The following is a 26,189-nucleotide window of genomic DNA, read 5'->3' as shown; positions in this document are numbered from 1 at the left end:
AGATTCTTGGAAGATTACTTTCAGTGCATCCACTATTATTCTTGCTACTTCCTTTTATATCCTAGGACGCAACCCATCAGGTTCTGGGGACTTAACAGCCTTTAGCCGCACTCGTTTGCCTAATACTTTTTTTTTCTCTAGGGATAGTTATGGTATTTATTTCTTCACTCCCTTTTGGTACTTGATTATTTAGTATTTTTGAAATATAATTAATATATTTATTTGAAAACTGATGCAAAGTTTATTTAACTTTTTTGCTATTTCCTACTTTGCCTTTATTATTTCCCAAGCCTTGTGCTCTAAGGGACCTATGTTAATATTGCTTTCTTATCTTCTGTTTATATATATAAAGCTTTTGCTGTCTGTTTTAATATTATTTACAAGTTTACCCCCAAAAAGGAGGTGGCACTGTTGTGGAGTGTGTTTTGATTGTGATCAAGCAATTGTAACAGAGTTGGAGGACAATTGGGACAGGGGTGGGCATCAGTCAAATGAAGGAGGAGAGGAACAGTGATTCCTTGTTATACGTTCAGTAAAGTATCAGACAATTTGATGCCCATTTAGCTCCTAAAAACAGGTGTGGGTACTATTGAATTTCCAGGCTCATAATCTATTGAAATTTTGAATGTTTGTATTTATGCATAAACATAGAATTTGTATGAAGGTGAAAGTCAAGCACAGTCCATTAGAAAATTGTGTTCAAATATTGCTGTTTGTCATGTAAATGTTTTAGTTTCACACACTTGGAAGAGAAGTAAAACCATAGCTTTGATAACACCCTGAATACCATAATTTAAGGAGCTTGAAGAAGAATATGCTTGTATGACTTTTGGAAGGTCACCTTCTGTCAGTAATGTATATTAAACAAATGCAGATTATTTTTCCAAGCATAGTTTTACTGAAACACATGTGCAGTGTCTCTAGCAACTTCCAAATATTTTTAATGTCAGAATGAGAATTGACTGGCACATTTTTTTGAGTAAGACTGCATGGCAGTTATTGCTAAGCTACAAATTTGATAGGTTAATCACCACAAGCATTTAGCATAAGTCATGTTATATAAGTGTTGCAGAAGAGAGCACTTAGTCTGACAGATGGTAGACCTTAAGTTATCTGAAGTCAGTTTCATATTAACGCAGACTTTAGGAAGATAATAGAAACAATTGTTCTACTTTCGATGAGAGTGGTCTGTTTTTGTTGGAATTATAAATTAATTTATATATTTCATCATGATATATAGATCACATCAAGCAAATATTTAGCCAAACTGGTATTCACCAGCGTATCCCATTTAATTGGAATTCTGAATTTGTGGATCTGTACTTTGGAAAGGATAGGAAACATCTTCTTAACTACAAAGAATTTTCTCAATTTCTCCTGGTAGGTTGTTAAAATGATGTCTTATGTATTTTATGTCTGTGTAATTCAAGTAAAGTTCTCCTTGTAAAGGTATTAATTACAGTAATGTAATTAGAGATGTTTCTTTCATGTAATGGTATAAAACTACTCTTTACATTATTGGAATACTGCAATATTTATTTGTCATATTTTGTTACAAGTGTTTAACAGGCCTTTAAAATTGCACTGAGTCAATGGAAAAGTTAAAGAAAAAAAAGCTGCTAATTTTTCACATGACGTTAAGCACCCAGTTTGTGCACTGAGGACAAACTGATTTCAGTGGTACATAATCAGATCATTTGCTCTGGTGAGGCTGGTTTATGTACACACATTTGGCTAGTACATAGGAGGATACCCTATATCCAATTCTGCTGTATAATCTCGTACATTCAACCAGAAGGGCAGGTAAGGCCATTGATTACTATCTCAACTGAAATGTAGTATGTTGAGAACTGCATTGGATTGTCAGTCTGCTTATTGTACCCAAACCTCGAGAGTTGCTCTTGAACAGATGATCTTTTGATTCTGATGCAGAGTGCAACCATTGAAGCAAAGCAATCTGACACAGTGTAAATCAAGTGGCAAATTTGCCAGGAAACTATTTTATGTTATTATTGTAAACTGCACTCACTCCCCTGTCTCACGAGGTTTAGAATTTGATTCGCTGAAGCTATATCAAAACTGACCTTTCTTAATATTGTAGATAAATGTAGCTAGTAGCACTTCCTTGATTGAGAACAGCTACATGTTTTCAATCCAATATAATTTCAGAGGTTTTCTGACTAACAATTATCTTGTTTTACAATCTATTTTGTAAGTGAAATATTGTTCTTCTAATCATTGTGTTATTCATTGTAGATAGGCTATAGATTTTGGTTCTGTGGTGCTGGCATTAAAGGCACCAGAAACTTAAAAAGAAAGCTATGTGTTTTTGTGATAATTACAAAGAATGGATGGATTATGAGATCAACTATCATCTGCTGAAAAATGCACATATTGCCACCTGGATATCCTGCCTCCTGCCCTAATCCTGAAACCCTGCATTTCCCTTGGTTAATCCACCCAGCCTGCGCATCCTCAGACCTTGTGGACAATTTAGCTTAGCCACCTAACCTGCGCATCTTTGGATGTGGGAGGAAACTAGAGCACCAGGAGGAAACCCACGCAGACACGGTGAGAATGTGCAAACTCCACACTAACAATCATCCGAGGGTGGGATCGAACACTGGACTCTGGCGCTGTGAGGCACCAGTGCTAAAATATATTCAGCTTCATGGGTTCATTACCATATCCCAGAGTGACTAGAAGGTGTTCCATTTGAACCACATTTTGCTTTCTTTTGCTGCAGCATATTAGTGTTTAAGTGTTACTGGAGGGATTTGGAGAAAGATATTTGAATTCACCAAGGATTGATGCTAGACTTGGATAAGGAGGTCAGAAAACTTTGAAGTCTTGTTAGAAGAAAGTCTGGTTGCATTAATGGAAGATTTTGATCCCAATTTTTGTTTTGGGTTGCAGGATGCCCTGTAGATGAAGTTGGTGTAGCAGAGAGTGAAAGCAAAATGCAACACAGCAGCAGAGGAAGGTTCTCAATGGAAGACTGCACACATCAAGTAGTTTCAGAGAACTTTTCTCCTATCCTCATTTCAGCCAGATGCAATTTTTGGGTTGGTTACAAGACTTGTTAACTCAGTTGATGAGAGGAAAACCTGACCAATGCCCCAGCACAGATTCAATCCCCATGCCAATTGAAGTAGTTCTTAGGCCTTCTACATGCCCATTGTGATACCATTGAGCAGTGATTTTCACCTGTCAGACCAGGGTACAACATAGAGAAAGAAATCAAATGCAATAACTACACTTCAAGGAGGTGGTGACTGATCCATGCCATCTCCTTCGGTCAGACCTCCAGCTGCTCAGACTGACCAAGACAAGGCTGTTATTCATAACAAAGATCAGCATGGCCCTCAACATCAGCAGATCCTTCCTGTTGACACTAAATAACATTTTTAAAAAATCACAATTTATTTTGCCTCACTGTATAATTTAGGTTTCAGAGGCACTGTCCAGATGGAGAGACATTTTTTTTATTTCTCTGTTACCATAGAGAAACGGGATTAGTATCATTTCGTATGAGCCAAATTTACTTGAACAGTAGATGAATATATCATGGGTGTCATTATCCAGGATCGCAGTATTCTTCACAAATCCTCATTAAAAGATGAGTTACTAATTTAGTATAGTTAAGCAATAGCAAATGGAGTCTCCTGTCTTAGTAAGAAAGAGAAACTGGATATCAAACTAAAAGGAAGCTGATCTCCATCCTCCACTACATCAAATTCCCACTTAAAGTACATTTCTCCCTTTCGTATTGTCCTTATATTCCCCAAACATTCCTTGCTTCACATTTCATACAAGACACTTTCTCTTTGGAATGGTTGTCTTTGAACTGTTGCTTAGACTTTGGTTCTTCTGAAATCTCAGCTCCACATCACTATTCCTGCACAGTTCTCATCCTTTCTTTCCCTCTGCAGTGGAGTATTACAGCTTCCTTGTTGCTGAAACCCTGAAATAAAAAAAAACCTGAATACATTTAACTAACAGTACTTGCAATATTTCTTCAGAAAACTGAACTTGTGCAATCCCTTGTTGCCTATCTCATAGGTGCCTAGTGCTCCCCCAGCAGCTGCACTATAACTCACAAATTTTCAGTGAGTGTGATTGCCTTGCATAAGGTCTTTGAGTAGCTGTGGGCCTTCAAGGCCCAGCTTTGGAGTGTACCGCCTTGTTGTGGATGACTACTATCTGCGTTGATTGGTTGAAAGGCAACAGAAAAAGCACTGTTGGAGTCGCAGGGGTGGCAGCATGATTTTCTGTCATCCTGATAAAATACCACAGATTCAAGAAACAGATCAGTTGCCACACCTCCAGACCAGTTGCTGAGCAAGCCAGTTATTTCATGAAGGACTTACGGCTAGACTGCTTTAAGAATTTGCTTATCTCTTTGAACTCTGGGTGTTGCAACCGTAGCACCAAGCTGGGTCATACAGAAACAAGTTATTTGGTAGTGCAGAACTTTTGTTGAAGCTTTTTGACATTTTGCAAAAATTCAAATTCAAAGTAATAACTAACATTTATATTGTGAGAAAGGAGAGTGTTTGTTTGCACGTAGACTCTGATTGATAGAGGTGTTGCCATGGAGAATGCATCAATTAATGCTGATTGACAGTAAACTGCCAGGCTTTGTTTAAATTTCAAGTCAGGCAGAATGACTGTGTTTGGTTGGAGCGATGCTGTGAGAAATGAACTTATTTTGTTGAGTTGAAACAGTTGCAGTTCTTTCTTCAGTTAAGCACAGGTTGCAAGAAAGTGAGGACTGCAGATGTTGGAGAGCAGAGTCAAAAAGTGTGGCAATTCGATGTTTCAAGCATAAGTTCATTCCTGATGAAAAGCTTATGCTCGAAACGTTGACTCTCCTGCTCCTCAGATGCTGCCTGACCGGCTGTGCTTTCCAGCATCACACTTTTTGACCTTGTGTATGGATATATGTAACTTGCAGTACACGCAAGAGTACCACATGTGTGCCCAAATGTCAATCCCGATTGGTTGTCAGCATAATTCTTTGCACACTCAGGATTAACCTGCAAGTGTTGTCCAATTGTGGAATCACATTGAATGTTGAATAGTGTATTGAGGTTTTTACAACAATTGATTGTTTGGCTATGGTCAGTACTTTTTTTATTGCAAACAGCCAAAAGAACATGCTGTTTGTTAGAATCTGCCGGCCTTTGGGTCACACGACCTACACCCATACCTGGTATCACACTGATACTGAGATTCGTATACCCCATTACTCATTAATGAGAACCAATATTTGACCTCAAACCCAAGACAGATAATGGCTGTGACCATTCTATACAGATTAACACTACAACACTATTTGGTTCTTTTATCCATCAAGTCATTTTGTCATATTGTTATTGTCCATGCTATCCAGTCAGCCCAAAGCAATAATGTTATACTACTTATGTTGATGTTTAATGAGGATAGCTAATTGCTGTCTGGCCAAACAAGTACCTGGAGACTGACAGATCGTTAAGATTTCTGATTTGTAAGCTTAGGACTGATTTGTAAAGATTTCATATGTTTTTAATTATTCATGACACATGAAATGTTGCTTTAATAGGGAAAAATTTGACTTGTACATTTGATCAAATGTCTCAGTAAAAGCAATCAATTCTGTCCAGATTTCTGTTCAGTATTTCCACCCGAAACTTCACATGCATTTCATGCTATAAAATGTCATGTAAACTTGTGGACTGTATTAAGGTTCCAAAGTAAATTGTTTCTAATCAGTTTTAAAGGAGATAATACCAAGATAATTATGCACTGTATTAATCACAGTAATATGCACGGTTATACATGAAAATGTTGGTTGTCTATGAACTCATAGTATTAAGAATAAGTGATTTTTAACATGTAGAAGTGAGTTTTAACAGCAAGTTATATTTGATTAGCACCTTGAACATAAAATGTCCATACTGTTTCACAGAAATATTATAAAACAAATATGGACACCAAGTCTTAAAAGGAGATATTAGGGAAAATGGCCAAAAAGGTAAGTTTCAAGGAGCGTCTTAATGGAGGAAAAAAAATCAAGAGGAGTAAAAAAGGTATTCTAGATTGTAGGTTCTGTTCAGCTTAAACATGCCCACCAGTCCTGATTAAAATTGGAGATGTTCAAGAGATTTATAAAAGATGCAGAGAAGGAAGGTTAATGGACAAGCCTAACTGGTCAAGAGACTGGGAACAGATTCCTGATAGGTGAAAGTTCACAATTAACTTCTGGGAGTCTTACACAGGGTTGAATCTTCTCATGGCAAGTGTCAGGAAGCCCTTTTGCATTAATTTGCCAGTTATGCATGCTTATTAAAAATTCAGACTTGCATTCACCTTCCTAATTAAGCTTTACATGAGTGAGCAGTGCATTCCTTCAGATTCACACGGGTAGCCATCTTCCTTGACTTTGAAGTGAGTAGTTGCCTAATGCTCTTCAGAGAGCACCTGTCTGCAGTATGCCATGATTGAGGTTTGATGGTGGTAGTCGAAGTTGCACAAGGCACAGAGGATGACCAAGTGTGGAAGTCTGTCTGGCTAAATGTGGAACGGAAGCAGCTGACCAAGGATTGTTAAAACAATCAGGATATTTAGCTTCGGGTATCCACCTTGAGAGCCTAAATGTTGATTTTAGCATGCAGGTCGTGAAGAGAAAGAATTAAGACAAATGCCCCTTACAGTTAGAAACAGTGTAAGTTTTAATGGATAACAAAAAAAAATGATAGACCTATTAAATATATACTTTGGTCTTCACAAAGGAGGACACAAATACCAACCCAGAAAAGTTGGAAAAGACAGGATCTAGGGAGAGGCAAAAACGGAAGGAAATCAATATTAGTGGGGTGGTGGTGAAAGTGATGGGATTAAAGGCTGTTAAGTCTCTGGACCCCACAATTTACATCCCAGAGTAGTTAGGAAGTGGCCCTGGAAATAAGGGATGCATCGGTGGTTATCATTCAAGATTTTATTGACTCCGGAATAGTCCCTATGATTTGCAAGGTAGCTAACGTAACCCCACTATTTAAAAAAGGATGTAGAGAGAAAACGGAATTACACATTGGTTTACCTGGCATTGGTAGAGGAAAAATTGCAAGAGTCCATTGTGTAATAACAGAGCATTTGGCAAACTATGACAAGATTGGACAGAATCAGTATGAATATATTCAAAGGAAATCATGCTGACAAATCAACTAGAACTTTTTGAGGGTGTAACTTGTGGAGTTGATGAGAGTTGGCTAATGGATGTGGTTTATTTGGAGTTTCAGAAGATTACATCTATGAGATTAGCATGGAAACTAAATGTATGAGAGTAGTGTACTGACAAAATAGTGTACTGGATAGAAAACTGGTTGACAGAGAGGAAACAAATAATAGGAACAAATTGTCTTTTTCTAAGTGGCACTCAGTGAGTAATGGGGTACTGCTGGGACCCCAGCTGTTCACAATATATATTAATGATTTAGATGAGGGAACTAGGGTTCTTGTGACATAGGGATAATCTTCTTTCTTCTGGTTAAGAGGCCGTGTTTCAAGTCCCACCTGCTCCAGAGTTGTATTGTGTTTTTTTTTAATATATTCTAAGTTAAGAAATGGAGATGTTTAGTAATTATTGCATGACGTGCAATACCATTTGCAACACCTCACATTCTGAAAGTGTCTGTGATTATGTGCAGCATGATCTAAGCAAAATGTGTATTGTTGATGGACAAGTTTGATCTTATAATTAAATCTAGCATGACATATCATTTTTAAAAAATGTTTAGTTAACAGGGTGGTCATTCGTTGAAACATAGCCACACAAGGCTGCAGAGTTTATTAAGAAGACAATACAAGTGTATGATATAAAAAAATCAAATGCAAGAAACAAAAACAAACTATTTAAATATAGAATACAGTTTGAAAGATCATAAAACAAACAGAAAAAGAAACATCCTGATTTCCGACTCGATCCATTATGGAGATGCAAATCCACAGAAATTACTGCTCTATTTCATATCTTTAATTTCAATTTAACTGATTCTTCCAGGTTCATTCTTGTGAACTATACAGTTGTTTTACATGAATATTTGCAAAATAGAGATTTAAATTTTCACAATTTATGACAATCTGCAGATTTCTATCAAAGTACTTCAGTGTATGAAAGTTTCACAAATTAAACTTTTATACTAAAGTATGTATGTTTTCCTTGAACTATCCTATACTCCTTTCTAGGAGAGAAAGTCTATTTGTTTATGACTCCAGTCAGGTTGCTTCCAAATTGCCCATAACTTTTAATCCCTGGACTTCTTAAACTAAAGTCAATTCTTGATTATCCTGAACCAAAAACAAGCTAATGGTCATTAGTCTTTATCTACCTTTTGTAAATCACCACAGTAAAACAATTCTTCAGTAACACTCCAGAGGCTCCCTGCTCTCGGATGCTTAACTGGATTAGGTTACTGTTCTGAAAGATATTTCAGACATTGATTTTTTTCAAAATCCTCACAAAATCAACCAACCCAGTATGCAACTGTTGTAAAATCCACAGTCCCAAAATAATCAGCCATCTTTCATCACAGTATTAGTGAAAAGATGCATTGCATCCTATAGCCAAGATCTTCAATAGCACCTTAAAAACCCTGCTTAAATTCAAGGACATTCGGTGCACTTGCAAGTTTTCCCTCCTAGATGAACACTACTAAGATGAAAGTACATTGCATTCTTTCTGATGTCATTGTGCCAAATATCTGAACTTCCATGCAAGTAGCTTGTAGAAGCAACTGAACCTTGTGGAATATCACCGTAGCAATCAGTAAGACGACAAAGAATGTACGCTTGTACATCTGCAGTGGTTTACAAGCCCTTGGATTTAGAATTTTATTATGTTCTCTTGGGTTATGTTTCTAATATTCAAATTGGTAATGCTTCCAGTCATGTAAATCCACAACAGTATAAGGCATATTTGCCATATATGTATGTCAAATGAAGTTGACAGGTGGACGTGTTTTTTGTACATAATGGACTTGTTAACCATAGCATTTATATATCTTCAGCATGGAATTAAGATCAGCTAGAATCATGGCCATTTTTAATTACTTTTAATGCTACTTTTACTGAGTTTCTTGTATAACTTCAGTTGAAATTACTGTAGGGTAGTTGGGATAATATTTAATTGTAGTAAAGCATTAGAGTACTGTATCATTAATGCTTCTAAAAATGAAAGTAATAAACAGACTTTGGAATCAGAGAAAATATTTAAACATAATTGTTTTAAAAATTATTTTTAGCATGTATTTTATTTCTAAACAGTGTAAGTGATTTTATACTGTGGATTTGTGGTCATTGGTTTCCAGTCCTTTTACTTGAGTAGTTTTGTTAATATGATGTCTAGACCTTAGACCTAAGGCGGCAGGGGACCCCAGTTAATGCCAGTTTTTTTTTCTCTTGTATTCTTGATATGTGAATTGTCTTTATATATCATAATTAACCTAGACCAGATGGTTTGTTTTAATGCTTTTCATGTACAGTTTTGCAACATGACATTTTATTCCTTAGAGTTTTGACCTGCTTTAAGTCACAGTTGCAAAATAATTCACAACTGGCATACCAAACCTGTGGTCACGATAGTCACAAAATAGATTGATGTCAAACAAGATATTTTCTCTCTCATTCTTTGTATTTCTATTGTATCATCATTGCAAAGCCACCTATTGAGTACATGGTAGTTGTGTTTTCTATTCTCTCCCAAAAAAGTTCCTTTGTATTTACATTTACAAAATGTTCTGATCTCTAAACTATTGGTTTTCTATCTTTTAAGATTAGATTAGATTCCCTACAGTGTGGAAACAAGCCCTTCAGCCCAATAAGTCCACACTGACTCTCCGAAGAGTAACCCACCCAGACCCATTTCCCTTTGACGAACGCACCTAACAATAGGCAATTTAGCATGGCCAATTCACCTGACCTGCACATCTTTGGAATGTGGGAGGAAACCGGGGCACCCAGAGGAAACCCATGCAGACACGGGGAGAATGTGCAAACACCACACAGACAGTCACCCAAGGTTGGAATCGAACCCGGGTCCCTGGCGCTGTGAGGCAGCAGTACTAACCACTGAGCCACCATGCCACCCCACTGTGCAGCCTTCTTGCCTGCCAGGGGTCCAGTATTTGCATTGAGAAATAAATGAGACTGTTTGCATTACCTCTAACCTAACTAAATTAATTTTCAATGCCCCAGTTGACCCATTGTTTGTTATATGTCGCTGAGTCATTGTGGGTATACCAGCATCAAATGTACTGCTGTGATTCTGGACAGAATTCTCCTTCTCATTATGGGAAGTGTTGTCACACTGCTGCACCAGGATGAGCTATGCAGAACAACACAAGATGTGACATCCTCACTGGGTGCATAATTCTGCACAATTCCACCAGACTGATCTAGACATCTGTAATATTTCTTGACGATACCAATAGTCTGCTCTGTGTGCATCCATGTTGCCCTGTGGAAAGTGCTGTACCTCTCCTCTAGGTTCCACAAAGGTATCAGTATCCATGACCTCACTGCACAGCTTTGTTCCATAGGTCAGATTTTGTATGGAGATGTATTCGCCAACCCCACCAATGGAACAATCCATGCTGAACCCACCGACTCAGTTCTTGTCTGGTTGGCAGGATATGATGATTGGAGCCGATAGGGAGTTGTGCTGGGGCATCCATATTTTTACACCTTCCATCACTGGCTTAGATAATGGAGGCCAAGGCATGGTAGCTGATTTCCACATGACAACAAGATAGATGGGAAAATATATTGTAAAGACACAGGAATTTGCAGATGGATATAGAGCATTTAAATATGCAAGAATCTGACAGAAAGAGGAAGATATAAAGTTATTCACTTTGTCAGGAAGAATGAAAATAAAAAGTATTAATTAAATAAAGGATGACTATGGAATTGCTAGGTGCATAGGGATTTAGGTTTTCCTGTGCATGAGTCACAAAAACTTAGTATGCCGGTACACATGCAATCAGTAAGACTAATGGGATGCACTCCTTTATTATGAGAGGAATTCAACATAAAAGTAAGGCTGTTATGCTTCAGTTATACAGGGTGTTGAATGCTATGAGAAGCTTTGGTCTCGTTTAAGGAAAACATAAATATATTGGAGGCTTGAAATGGGTGGATTGTCTCATTAGGATAAGTTGGAACAGGTGGATGTTTCTACTGCAGTCTAGAAAAGTGATGGATGATTTAATTTAAGTGTATTAGGTCCACCATTCTTACATTCCAAGAAGAACCAAGAGGCTGAAGTATTTAACAGCATGAGCTTTATTGTGGAGATGTTTACAGGCAGCAAAGTTAGACTAAGCTGTTTCCCACCCAAAGTTGCCAATGATATCACCATGGTGTCATACAATTGGACACTTACAGTGACAGTCCATCATACACAAATAGAATTGTCTCGATCGGGTTGCTGTGGAAAAATATTTCACCTGTGGTGATTCTAGATCTAGGGCCAATTGCTTTAAAATTAGGAATAGTCTTTCAGGACAGATGAGGATTTCTTTTTCTTTGAGATTGTGTGACTGTGGATATCTGCTTCAGAAGTCAGTAGAGGCAGGGTCATTAAATACTTTTAAAGCAAAGGTAGATAGTGCCTGTTAGGCAGGGGAATCAAACATCATCAAGATAAATAGGGAAAGTGTAGTTCGAAATGCAAACAAACCAACCATGATGTTACTGAACAGAGGAACATGCTTGAGTCTCAGATGGTCGCTCTTACTCCTACTTCATGTTTGTACGATGGGTTGAATGATCTCCTTCGTTTTTGCCACCAATATATGATTCTATAATCTGCTTCCTGTCAAAGATTCTCTTTTTTTTAAACCATATTATTCTACTCTGCCATCCAGGATGGTCTGGATTTGAAAGTCCCAGTTCTTTGCATGGGAGCATATTTGCTTGGAACGTTCTCTATCAATCTCCTCCTAAGTGCCTTCCACAGCTTTGAAACTGACTTACTTGAAGTAGTAATTTCCAGTTCACATTTGCAAAGTCACACTTCAGAAACTGGCCTTTCCTCAATTTAGAATGTATATTCCTGGTTTATCTTTGTCCTTTTTCATAACTAAATTAAGTCAAGTTGAATTATAATTCCTTTCTCAAAAAAGCTGTACCATAGATACTCCTTCCCTTTGTCCAGCTTCAGTGCTTAAAATAAATCTAGAATTGCCCCTTCTTAACATGAACAAACAGTTTTGAAGTGGCACTGGACCTGAAATGTTAGCTCTACCTTTTATCCACAGATGCTGCCAAACCTGCTGAGTTTCTCCAGTAATTTCTACGATTATCACTTTTCTGTTTCTGAGTTTAGAGTCATAGAGATGTACAGCATGGAAACAGACCCTTTGGTCCAACCTGTCTATGGTGACCAGATATCCCAACCCAATCTAGTCCCACCTGCCAGCACCTAGCCCATATCCCTCCAAACCCTTCCTCTTCATAAACCCATCCAAATGCCTCTTAAATGTTGCAGTTGTGCCAACCTCCACCACTTCCTCTGGCAGCTCATTCCATACACGTACCATCCTCTGCGTGAAAATGTTGCCCCTTAGGTTTCATTTATGTCTTTCCCCTCTCAACCTAAACCTACGCCCTCTAGTTTTGGACTCCCCAACCCCAGGGAAAAGACAATGTCTTATTTATCCTATCAATGCCCCTCATGATTTTGTAAACCTCTATAAGGTCATCCCTCAGCCTCCGAAGCTCCAGGGAAAACAGCCCCAGCCTGTTCAGCCTTTCCTTATAGCTCAAATTCTTCAATCCTGGCAACATTCTTGTAAATCCTTTCTGAATCCTTTCAAGTTTCACAACATCTTTCCGATAGGAAGGAGACCAGAATTGCAAGCAATATTCCAACAGTGGCCTAACCAATGTCCTGTGGAGCCGCAACATGACCTCCCAACTCCTGTACTCAATACTTTGACCAATAAAGGAAAGCATACCAAATGCCTTCTTCACCATCTTATCTACCTGCGACTCCACTTTCAATGAGCTGTGAACCTGCACTCCAAGGTCTCTTTGTTCAGCAAAACTCCAGGACCTTACCTTTAAGTATATAAGTCCTGCTAAGATTTGCTTTCCCAAAATGCAGCACCTCGCATTTATCTGAATTAAACTCCCATCTGCCACTTCTCAGCCCATTGGCCCATCTGGTCAAGATCCTGTTGTAATCTGAGGTAACCCTCTTCGCTGTCCACTACACCTCCAATTTTGGTGTCATCTGCAAACTTATTAACTGTACCTGTTATGCTCGCGTCCAAATCATTTATGTAAATAACATAAAGTAGAGGAACCAGCACCGATGCTTGTGGCACTCCTCTGGTCACAGGCCTCCAGTCAGAAAAACATCCCTCCACCACCACCCTCTGTCTTCTACCTTTGATCCAGTTCTGTATCCAAATGGCTAGTTCTCCCTGTATTCCATGAGATCTAACCTAGGTGATCTCATTTTATGAATATATAAACTCTCTTCACAGCTATGATTCTTTCTGACTGATGAATTTTAAAATGTTGCTCTATCGGACTTTATGATGTTGTCATCTGAGAATCTGTCCTTTCTATATAGAAGCTGAAATGGTGTATAAAGTTAATCATCAACTACATGGTTTCGAGAAATTGACTGTTGAAATCTAGTATAAATTTGCTAACTGTTATTGCGTTCGGGTCAAATTTGGTGAAAGACCTGCAAAATTACAGTTAACTTCATTTTAATCCTGTTATTGTTTCACTTAATGCACAAAATGGAAATAGACATCAGAATTTTAAAGCAAATGTTAGTTCATATTTTCTGAATTTGCAGGAATTACAGCAGGAGCATGCAAGGCAGGCTTTTATGCAGAGGGATACAAATAAGAGCGGTAGCATTTCTGTTATGGATTTCAAGGATATCATGGTCACTGTTCGCCCACACATGCTGACTCAATTTGTGGAACAATCCTTAGTAACAGTAAGTTACATCATTACATTGAACACACACATTCTATGGAATGCTAAAAGCAATATAAATATCAAGATTACAAAGTCATATTTTCAACAATGATGGCCTCTGAAATGTTTTAAAATAATGCATCTTGTAAAATTATTTCCCACAACATACTTTTTCCACATAGTTTCTAAAGTACCTCTTTTGAGACAGTGCGAAATTACTCTTGTACTCAAAGCAGACAGGAAATCAGTGAGGCATTTGATTAATATGTTAGTCTGAGGCTCATGCTAAAGTTGGCATTTGGTGTCATTTCAATGAAAGCATTGAGCTGCAGGTGCAAAAAAGACATCCCAAAGCAGTGTGCTAATTTTTAAACCTTCACTGATGGATTGTAGAATGCTGGCAGTGCCGGAATTTATTGTCCATTTCTAGTTGGCTTGCTTGTCCGTTTCAGAGGGCAGTTAAGACTGAACTAAACTAATGTGAACTAGGTGGGTTTTTGTGATAATCAACGGTGGTTACTATGTGGATAGCTTTTTCAGATATTTTTTAATGAAGTTCAATCAGTGCTGACCACCTCTGTGCCTGAGTTAGCCAACAGGAAGATTCTTGAGGGCCATTTCTTTTTCTGAAGAAGAGCCACATTGGACTCGAAACACTAACTTTGCTTCTCTCTTGACGTGCTGCCAGACCTGCTGAGTTTGTCCACACTTTGCTTTTATTTAAGCCTTGGAATAGTTAGTAGGCTTCTTCCAACTCCACAACAACGTAACATTTAACCAATTTTGTGATGGTTCTTTGAGCACCTTTAAGGACATTTGTGTAGGGTCCTAATTTGTGCAGGAAAGCAGCCTTGGGCACACAGCATCAGGTAAGCTTTGTATGCTAGAGAAAAGGTTGAGGGTAAATGTCTTGTAATTTTCAAATCCTGACTGCTTGTATTTTGAAAATAAAAAGAATGGCCATGAATTGCATTTCTCCCCTTGCCTCAAAATTCCTTGTCAGTTGGGAGATTTGCGAATATGCAGTGCTTGTAACAAGTTGTCTATTTTGCAATGATTAGTTTTTCAAATACAATCAATTAGGACAAATGCTGTTGTAAATTGCTTGACGTAGACATACAATTTTTTTACGTTCCAAGAAATAGATAATGGTCTGCTAATAATCAATTGCAGAAACATGTGGTGAATAAAGTCAGTTTGAACTATTTAAGTATTGTTAACCCTAAGTAACTATCTATTACGTACAAGAAGCGTTGAACAGATGTGTTTCTTAAACAAGAGATGTGAATGACTTTACATGAGTAAAATTTGCTATTTTTGTTTCCCTCTATTACTTGTAGGCAGCTGGAGGTTCTTCAACCCATCAAGTCAGCTTCTCCTACTATAATGGTTTTAACTCACTCCTAAACAACATGGAGCTCATTATAGGAGTCTACCATACTATAGCTGGCTCCGGTAGAATTATGAATGTTGGTAAAGGTTAGGATTTCTGATTATGCCTTCTGGATATTTCCCAGGTTTAAAGGGGGTAAAGATGTGCATAGTTTTCAAACAAAAAAAATCAGTGATTGATTTCCTGGCTTCGTTTGTGGCATGTCCTTTGACTACTGTGTTCTAGCACTTCAATCCACTCTAAACTGCAATCTTTTAGTTTCATTTCAACACAAAAGTTTAATTAAGCCAGAGTCAGATACATGGGGATTTTAAAGGCTTTAGCAAACTAGGCTAACATCCAAATTGGCACTCTATAAAATAACTTTACAATACAGATTAATTATTCTGTAACTCCTGCAAGTGTACAGTAAGTTGCCCTATATGCTTGGTCTGAAATCTTAATCATCCTTATTTGACCAATTATACTGTTTTTATTTCAGCAAAAATAATCATTAGTTGTACCTATTTGGACTAAGGCGTGCAATTCTCCACATACCCTTTTTGCACTGACTCACATTAGTACCCTTTGTCCAAAAGTAGAAGATGCATTGTCAGGTGGCACAGTCATTTCCTAATATTAAATAATGGAACAATATATTGTGTTATGTTTCTCTCCAGAGGAATTTACTCTTGCTGCACAAGAACTTGGTCATGTGACACCTATGGAAATTGATATTTTGTTTCAGTTATCAAGCCTCAATAACCCAACTGGGTGAGTTGGATGCCACAATGTACTGTATTTGGGGTTTAATTTACCATATTTGGCTATTACATTTAATGTTGTTAGAATGTGTTCATATACAGAGCACAGACAATGTCAGAATACCTCTGCTTACAAGTGCCAAGTCCTTTGCATTTTACCAAAAGTTAAAGTAAAGTTTGAAGGCAGCACACACTGCACTTGATATATAACTGTGAAATATAGAGCAAGAAGGTTTACAGCTATGCACTTTAACTGTTTTAATTTATTGAGTATTTAAATTAATCAATTACTTAAGCTACTGCTTTAGAATATCTTGAGTTGTAATCTTATCACATTTTTGTTTTATGGGTTTAATGGTGGTTAAATATGTTGTGAAGTGAGTTAATTATTGATAGTTAGATTAAATCCTCTTGCAAGGATGCCTGCTTTGAAGAAGTTTTCCTCCTCTCTCCAATCTCTCTCCCACTGCAACCCCCTGGTCATCTCCTCTGCCCTGAAGCTCTTCTATGCTGCTTTCTCCCCACCTCCACCCCTCTGTCATTTATCTCTCCACCCTGCAGGCACCCTGCCTCTATTCCTGATGAAAGGCTTTTGCCCGAAACGTCGATTTTCCTGCTCCTCGGATGCTGCCTGACCTGCTGTGCTTTTCCAGTACCACTGTAATCTAGACTCTGGTTTCCAGCATCTGCAGTCCTTGTTTTTGCCTCTCATGAAGTATTGTCCATCGTCAGTAATTACCAACCGATGTATTGTCAGATAAGGCTGTTGAAATGTGAATAATTTAATGTCAAACCTATTTTAATGTTTAAAATTGTAGAACAGTGGATCCTAACTTCTACCTCCACTCTTTGACATTGACCTTAAAAAATTATGTACCAATAATTTCTGCAGGTTTACTTTAATCGTCTAGTATAGTTCTACCTCTGTCCCTTAACTATCATTTTGCTTATATGTATTATAATGGTCTTTACTGTTTCTCATTGTAAGCTGTCAGTCTTTCTTCAAACTTTATCTTGGTATTTTAAATTATTTTTTTGAACTATTTGTATCACTGCTGATATTAATTTCTTATTTTAACCTGTTTCTCCATTTACCTTTGCACTTGCTTATGTGATAATGAGCTCTTTTTTTAAGATTAGATTATATTACAGTGTGGAAACAGGCCCTTCGGCCCAACAAGTCCACACCGACCCGCCACCCACCCATACCCCTACATTTATCTCTTACGTAACACTACGGGCAATTTAGCATGGTCAATTCATCTTACCTGCACATCTTTGGACTGTGGGAGGAAACCGGAGCACCTGGAGGAAATCCATGCAGACATGGGGAGAATGTGCAAACTCCACACAGTCAATCGCCTGAGGCGGGAATTGAACCCGGGTCTCTGGCGCTGTGAGGCAACAGTGCTAACCACTGTGCCACCGTGCCGCCCACCTCTTGGTGCACAAAGACCAAGTCTTGGATTTGTAACATGCTAAACTGTTAATTCCTCTAATTTCTTCTAATTTGTTTCTTCTATAGACACATCACATTAACAGACCTGAAGAAAATAGCACCTCATGGGGAAGGAATCTTGCCGTATTACCTGAGAGAATCTACGGTGAGAGAGTTGCACAGATTTTTAGGGCTTGAGACTGTGACCTGTTTGTGACTTTAAACTTTGTGAGATAGTGTTGCTAAAATAGTATTTAATTTGCCTGTTAATAATTCATTGTTAAACTAGATTAGGAAAAGAAATGTCCGTTTTTTTTCTACTCCAAACCAATAATAATCTACCTTTTCAAATCTGTTTCTAATATTAGAGGTACCCTTCAGCTCTTTGGTATGTTAGTATTACAGATTCACAAATGCACCGATTTTTAAAATTAATGCATTTGGAAATTTGGCACTTCGATTAAAATATTGATTTCTCTTCCACCTGCTTTTTTTTCTTTGTTGGTGTGTGAGCTTTGCTGGCAAGGTCAGTATTTGCTGCTCCTCCCTAATTGGACTTAACAAGATGTTAGTGAGCTGCCTTCTTCAATCATTGCAATCCATATGGGGCGGGCACAATCACAGTATTGCTAGGATAGAAGTTCCAAGTTTTTGCTGCAACGACAGTGAAGAAACAGCAATTTAGTTCCAAGTCGGACTATGTATGATTGGAAGGAAACTTGCAGTTGGTGCTGTTTCTGGGAATCTTCTGCTCTTGTCCTTTCAGTTGATACGATGTGGATTTGAAAAGGCTATTCAAGGAGGTTTGGTGAGTTGTTACAGTGAATGTTGTAGATGGCACAGACTGTTGCTATCTGAAGGCCGCATTATCCTGCATGATGTTGAACTTTTTGAATGTTGGTGGAGCTGCAATCATTGAAGCAAGTGGAGAGATTTCTGTCATGTTACTGATCAGCACTCCCCCTCATTTTTATTTATTCTGTGTGGATGTTGGAGGCCCATGTGTGGTATTGGCTTCTGGAACTGGAAATTAATGCTGCATTTGGCATCAGCATGCTGGTCACCGTGCATGGAATGTCAGAGTGGCTACGCTAAACAGATTGGAGGGAATGTTGCTACCGACCTATGCCTTGTAAATTGTGGATGGAAGAGTGTTGGAGAGTAAGTTGAAAAAGATATCTAAGAATAAAACTGGATGGACCAATAAGCATCAACATAAGCATTGGAAATGATAATCGTGTACCCTGCCCAATTGATACTGAAAATTCCTCTTTACAGGAGACTATGCATCAACCAACCTGACCTTCTGATTGCCTTACATTTTAATTCTCCCTCCCATTCCCCTGGTAACATGTCCATCCTTGGCCTCCTCCACACTCAGAAGCCAAGCGTAAACTGGAGGAACACCACCTGATATTTTGCCTGGGGAACTTACAGCCCAATAGCCTCAATTCTGCCTTCAATAGCTTCAAAATCCATTCATCCTCAGCCTTACCCCTTTCCCAGCCCTCCCCTTCCTTCTCACATCTCTGACCTGATCTTACCTCTTCATCTTCCGACTCACCTATCCGCTCTATCCTTCCTAATGATCAATCACAATTACTGCATACCTGCACCCAACTGTCACCAACCCACCTATCCTTGCCCCAGCCCCACTTCCCTCCCTCTATTTACTTCTGGGCTCCCTTGCTCTTCCCCATTCCTGACGAAAGGTTTTGGCCTCCACGTATGATGTCTGACCTGCTGTGCTTATCCAGCTTCATATCTATTGACTCTGACTTCCAGCATCTCCAGTCCTTATTGTCTCCAAAATTAGAAGAAGATGTCTCACAGAATATTTAAGCAATAGCCTCACAGAGTCATATTCACTAAAAACATACCTTTGAGCCAATGCCTTGACTTCTCCATCAAAATCTCTGGATGTTTGCTGTCTTTCTCACAGGAAGACCTGCCAAAGATGATAAACCGTTGCAAGGAAATTTCAGCATTGAGTCAGAATGCAAGAAGCCCCATGGGATCAGTCCCATGACAAGAAAGATTTATCCTATTAACCACTCAGCCCTCCCTCAGCTAATGTATCATAGAACAATACAGCGCAGAACAGGCCCTTCAGCCCTCGATGTTGCACCGACCTGTGAACTATTCTCAGCTCGTCCCCCTATACTATCCCAAAATCATACATGTGCTTATCTAAGGATTGTTTAAATCTCCCTGATGTGGCTGAGTTGACTACATTCGCAGGTAGTGCATTCCACGCCCTTACCACTCTCTGCGTAAAGAACCTGCTTCTGACATCTGTCTTAAATCTATCACCGCTCAATTTATAGTTATGCCCCCTCGTACACGCTGATGTCACCATCCTCAGAAAAAGACTTTCACTGTCTACCCTATCTAATCCTCTGATCATCTTGTATGTCTCTATCAAATCCCCTTTTAGCCTTCTTCTTGCCAATGAGAACAGGTTCAAGTCTCTCAGCCTTTCCTCATAAGACCTTCCCTCCAGACCAGGCACATCCTGGTAAATCTCCTCTGCACCTTTTCCAATGCTTCCACATCCTTCCCGAAATATGGGGACCAGAACTGTACACAATATTCCAAGTGTGGAGCCCAGAAGTAAATAGAGGGAGGGAGGTGGGGCTGGGGCAAGGGTAGGTGGGATGGTGACAGGTGGGTGCAGGTATGCAGTAATTGTGATTGATCACAATCTACGAATGTAACCTAACACACCGTATGCCTTCTTAACAGCACCATCTACCTGGGTGGCAACTTTTCGGGATCTATGTACATGGACTCCAAGATCCCTCTGCACATCCACACTATCAAGAATCTTTCCATTGACCCATTACTCTGCTTTCCTGTTATTCTTCCCAAAGTGCATCACCTCGCATTTATCTGCACTGAACTCCATTTGCCAACTCTCAGCCCAATTCTGCAGTTTATTCAAGTCCCTCTGCAACCTGTAACACTCTTCCACACTGTTCACTACTCCACCGACTTTAGTGTCATCTGCAAATTTACTAATCCATCCACCTATGCCTGCGTCAAAGTCATTTATAAAAATGACAAACAGCAGTGGTCCCAAACAGATCTTTGTGGCACACCACTAGTAATCGGACTCCAGTCTGAATATTTTGCATCAGTCACCACTTCCAGAAAGCCAGTTTCTAATCCAAACTGCTAAATCACCCTCAGTTCCATGCCTTTGCATTTTCTCCAACAGCCTACCATGTGGAACCTTATCAAAGGATTTACTGAAGTCCATCAAAGCCATACCTTCATCTACATGCTTGGTCACCTACTCAGAAAACTCAGAGGTTTGTGAGATATGACCTGCCCTTGACAAAACCATGTTGACTATCTGAAATCAAATTGTTGTTTGCTAGATGATTATAAATCTTAACTCTTATAATCCTTTTCAAAACCTTTCCTGCAACAGAAGTAATGCTCTGTTTTCCTCCATATTTAATACTACTTGCAAGATGCCCTTAGTGGCATGGTTACAAAATATACTGTGGGAGCAGGAATTCAGTGTTCATTACCAAAACTGGCTCAGAAGCCAGTACTGACTGAACTGGCTTAGTCTTAAGTATTACTGGCACCTCCTACAAACATGGAAAATTGCCCAGACCATGTCTTGTTTACAAAAAGCGGGGCAAATCCAAACTAGACAATTATACCGGTTTCAGCCTACTCTCAATTGTCGCCAAAGTGATAGAAGAAATTCTCAATAGTGCTTTCAAACAGAACTTACACAGCAATAACCTGCTCATTGATGCCCAGATTTGGTTCCTCCAAGGGCATGGCTTCTGATTTCATTCTTGCTCTTGTCCAAATATGATCAAAAGTGCTGACTTCCAAAGGTGAGATTGGAGTGACTGCTCTTAACACCACGACAGCATTTGACTGAGTGTGACATCATCAAACTGTGGCAAGATGAAAATCAGGTAGGGATTCAGATCTCATCTTCCCATTCATTAGAAATATATCCTGTGCAAAGGCAAATGGTTGTAGTTGTGGGAGGGCAATGGTCTCAGCCTCATAACATTGCGAGTTCAGCAGGGTAGTGTTGGCGCAACCATCTTAAACTGCTTCATCAATGACATTCCTTCATCATGTCAGAACTGGAGATGTTTGTTGATGATTGCACAATGTATAGTAGTTTTTGCAATTCTTCAGATACTTAATGAATCTGTATCTATCTGCTGCAAGTCTGGGATAATATTCAGGCCTAGGTTAATATGTGACAAGGACCATGCATGCCACACGTGTCATGTGATGCCAATCTCCAACAAGAGAGAATTAAGACACATTCCTCTGATAGTTAATGGCATCAAAACTGTTGAATACCCCATATTCAAAATTCTGAGGGTCATCATTGACCAGAAACTGAACTAGATCAGCCATACAAGTATTGTTTGTCTACAAAACCAGGGAAGGGGCTAAGAATTCTGTGGCGAGTAACTCACCTACTGACTCTGAAGCCTGTCCACTTTCTTAAATGCAATAATGAAACATGTGATGGAAGAGTCTCAGTTACATGAATGAGTGCCACTTCAGCAGCACTGAAGGAATTTAACACCATCCAAGTCAAAGCATCAAGTTTGATTGGCAGCTCATTCACGAGCCCAATCATTTGTTTCCTCCACAATTGACCCAATGTATTTGACAAGATGCATTGCTACACCACAACTGGGCTCTTTTGATGCATCTTCAAACCCTCAACATCCAACACCATGAAGGACAGGAGCGGCAGGGACATAGGAACAACACCACCAGGAAGATCCCTTCCAACCCCCAAACTATTCTGCGGATTGGAACAATATTTCTATTTCTTCACTGTAAATTGATCAAACTCCTCGAACTTCCTTCCAAACAACAGTGAGTGTGTTTACACCACATGGACAATGAGTGAAGGACAGTGGTTCATCACTACCTTCTCAAAAGTAATTCATGATAAGCAACAAGTGCTATTTTTGTTAGCAATATTGTATGAAACAGTAACAAAAAAGATGCACCTGTCCATTGTGAGAGTAAGCCCAGAACAAGGTTCCACTTGGTAGACTAATTAGTAAAGTTAAATCACATGGGATTCAGAGTGAGCTTGCCAATTAGATAGAAAAATGTCTTAACGACAGGAGTCAGAGAATGATAGTGGAGAATTATTTTTCGTACTGGAAGGCTGGTGCCAGTAATCTTCCACAGGGATTGGTGCTGGGTCCACATGTGTTTATCATTTATATAAATGATTTAGATGAGAAAATAGAATGCAGTGGTTAGTAAGCTTGTGGATGACACCAAAATTGATGGTATAATGGACAATGGAAAAGAATATTTAAGATTACAAATAAATTTTGTTCAGTTGAGTCAATGGGCTGAAGAGTGGCAGATGGAGTTTGTTTTGGATAAATGCAAGGTATTGCATTTTAGTAAAATAACAGGACTTCTTTAATTAAATGTAGGGGCTTGGGTGGTGTCGTAGAACAGCAAGATCTAGGGATTCATGTATATAATTCTTCGAAATTTGCTACATGTGTAGACAGGGTGATGAGGAAGGTATTCAGTACGCTTACCTTCATTGTTCAGACCTGTCAGTATAGGAATTGGGATGTCATGTTGAGGTTGTGCAGAACATAGGTGAAGCTTCTTCTGAAGTATGATGTCCAGTTCTGGTCACCATGTTATAGGAAGGATATTATTAAGCTAGAGAGGGTTCAGAAAAGATTCATCAAAATGTTGCCGGGAATGGAGAGTCTGAGTTATAAGGAGAGGCTGGATAAACTAGAACTTTTTTTCACTGGCGTGTAGGAGGTTGAGGGGTTACCTTATCTAGGATTATAAAATTATGAGAGGTATTGGTAAGTCTCTTTTCCTTAGAGTTGTGGATTTCAAGAATAGGGGCCGTATTTTTAAGGTCAGAGGAGAAAGATTTAAAAAAAACATGAGCGACAACCTTTATTACATTTGTATATGGAATGAACTTCCAGAGGAAGTATTGGGTGGAGGTACATTAAAACCATTTAAAATATGTTTGGATAAATACATGAGTAAGACATTTTTGGAAGAATGTGGGCCAAGTGCATGCAGGTGGGACTAGTTTAGTTTGGGATTTTGGTTGGCATGGACTAATTAGACCGAAGGGTCTGTTTCCCTACTGTATGGTTTATGACATAGTTTCCACAATGTGTAATGTGGTAGTACCAATGTCCCAAATAGGATAACTTCAGAACAGATCTAGCAGTTCACATCTAGATCCATTGAGATGCTGTGGACAACCAGCAATATTCCATTCAACCCCCAATATGTAAATTCTTGGCCCTGCAAATCCCTCACTCTTCTTCTTCATCTTAGGCAGTTCCTCGGGGTCAAGAATGAATTGTTTTCACTCTGGTTCAGTGCCTTACCCCATATCCTTAGACTATGACCCTATTCCTGGTCTACCCAGTTGCTGGGGTTATCCTTCCTGCATTTACCCTGTCTAGTGTGTTAGAATGTTGCAGGTTTCTATCAGATCATTCTTAATTCTTATAAAATCAAGTCCTTTTTCATATATCTGACCCTGCCATCCCAGGAAGTATTCTGATAAACTTCTCTCGGGCTTCTCAGATGCTGCCTGACCTGCTGTGCTTTTCCAACACCACACCTTGCGACTTTGACTCTCCAGTATCTGAAAGATCTCCAGGATCTTTCTCATCCAATCTCTATCCATGCCAGTCCACTACCTCCCATCCCATTCATGGGATTACTTATCTGGGACCTTATCAAAAGCCTTCTGAAACTCCAAATAAACCAGATCCATTTGCTCCTTGTTATCTCATTTTCCAGTCTAGAGTACTTCATCTAATATTGGTGCAATTAGTTTGATAAATATCTTACTGGCTTTTCTATTCCCAATTCATAATCTTGCAATAAAATTGTACTACTCCCAGGTCACTAGCATCAGTTGCCATTTTAAAAGATTTTGTAAAGTAAGGGGCAGCCAACCAAGTTCATTTACTAGGTTTGCCTTCAGCTTCCGAGAAGTTCTTTGGTACTATGTTGACTCTGCCACCGTTGATTCTTTTTGGAGTAAATCTGTTAAAGTTGCAATTAATTTTCTGAAATTAGCTGCAAATTTCTAACATAATTTGTACATTCCCTAAGATCTCATAATTTCCTGTTCAGCTTTAAGAATTCAGTCAGAACCTTCACTTATATCGTTTATGTGATCACTTGCCTTTACTATGTTGCATGTCATGGTTAGATTACCCTCACTTTTGTAAATTACTCTTAGCTTGACTTATTACTAAGTCATTGAACTATAATTGCTTAAATAGGTATTCTGGTAGTTTGTTCTTCCCAGGTGTTACTGTATGTTGCAATGTTCAAACCCTAGTAAGTTGCTTCAACTTCTTGCACAGCTCTAGCGTTCTCAACAGAAATATCCTACCTCAATACAATGGAAACAAATAGGCCTTTAATTTTCACCTTCGCCCTCAGTACCTTCCTTTATGATCTGATAAGGGGGATCTTGGGGCATTCCCAGATGACCTTTCTTTACCCTGGCTACTTGCTTTCCTTTCATTCTCATACCCTGTATAGACTCAGTTTTATGGATCAACTCAATAATTGTCAGCATTACTGCTGCCTGTCTAGCAGTTGCAACACTCTGCTCTTCAATATGGATTAGTCTTACAAAAAGTAGTAAGTGAATTCCACATTTGAAGCTTTCAAAGAAATTATTTTCTTGGAAATTAATAACACACATACTCCATAGCAAAGACTGTTAAAGATATAATGCCACATCCATTAGGACCTGTCCTGATATTGTTTATAACTATTCAAGAATATCATAGAATCATTACTTCACAGCATTTAAGAATAGAATAGCTGACAATATCTAAGTATACAAAAATGATCAACATTTAAAGGAACATTTACCTTAAAGCTCTGAATAAGTAAGATTTATAATAAGTAAGATTTATAATAAGTAAGATCTTTTGAGAAGTATTATCTGAGTATTCCTAACTCTCAAGAAATTTCAGTGAAAATGTCTTATTTTTATATTGACATATATATTTTTATATTGTGTATAAGCCTCTCCTGCTTTGTAAATTTGATTGTTAACCTACTCTATAAGTTCTTCCCACATAAATGTGTTGCTGTGTAATTTGATATTGTTCCTTAATTATCCAGTGAAAATTTATATATGAAATTGTGAACTTATATCTAGTCATTTTGTTTGTGATGTCTTTAACCTTTCCATGGAAATTTCTTTCAAGTCTCCCTTATTGTTCAATCTTAAACAAATCCTCTAAAGGTTTATCAGTCAAGATGTTTAATTTCTTGTCTTGGAGTGTTTGATGGCATTCATGTAATAAGGATCTTTCCATCACTTAACCAGCATTTATGGTTCCATTGCCTCTCCTGTAGTGAACGCCTGGGTGTGATGGTGTCATGTCCCTTTCCAGGCCCTATTCAGCAAAACTTCAAAGAGATATAAATACTAAGTACTATTCTATGAATTTACTTAATAGCATATATATGTTGGTTCTATGTCTTCTTCTAGGTATATCCTAATTTCACAGTGAACCTTTCTGGTTTGTTACTCACTGTGATGGAGTCTTTGATTAACTCCTTGTTTTATATGTAAATG

At 38.6% G+C, this 26,189-nt stretch overlaps 1 protein-coding gene across 1 annotated transcript in view; it reads left to right on the top strand.

The window, feature by feature from the left end:
* The window catches only part of slc25a13 (solute carrier family 25 member 13), a 258,563-nt gene that overhangs the window by 131,242 nt on the left and 101,132 nt on the right, over nucleotides 1–26,189 (top strand). Inside the window, exons 5-9 of the mRNA XM_072575450.1 lie at nucleotides 1,241–1,380; nucleotides 13,856–14,002; nucleotides 15,324–15,462; nucleotides 16,036–16,129; nucleotides 17,645–17,723. Coding sequence (XP_072431551.1) covers nucleotides 1,241–1,380; nucleotides 13,856–14,002; nucleotides 15,324–15,462; nucleotides 16,036–16,129; nucleotides 17,645–17,723 — 599 coding nt within the window. The remainder of the gene's footprint in view (nucleotides 1–1,240; nucleotides 1,381–13,855; nucleotides 14,003–15,323; nucleotides 15,463–16,035; nucleotides 16,130–17,644; nucleotides 17,724–26,189) is intronic.

The sequence above is a fragment of the Chiloscyllium punctatum genome, chromosome 8 (assembly GCF_047496795.1).
Source record: "Chiloscyllium punctatum isolate Juve2018m chromosome 8, sChiPun1.3, whole genome shotgun sequence".
Taxonomy (NCBI): domain Eukaryota; kingdom Metazoa; phylum Chordata; class Chondrichthyes; order Orectolobiformes; family Hemiscylliidae; genus Chiloscyllium; species Chiloscyllium punctatum.
Note: the sequence above shows the minus strand (reverse complement) of the source record. Positions and strands in the feature narration are given on the sequence as shown.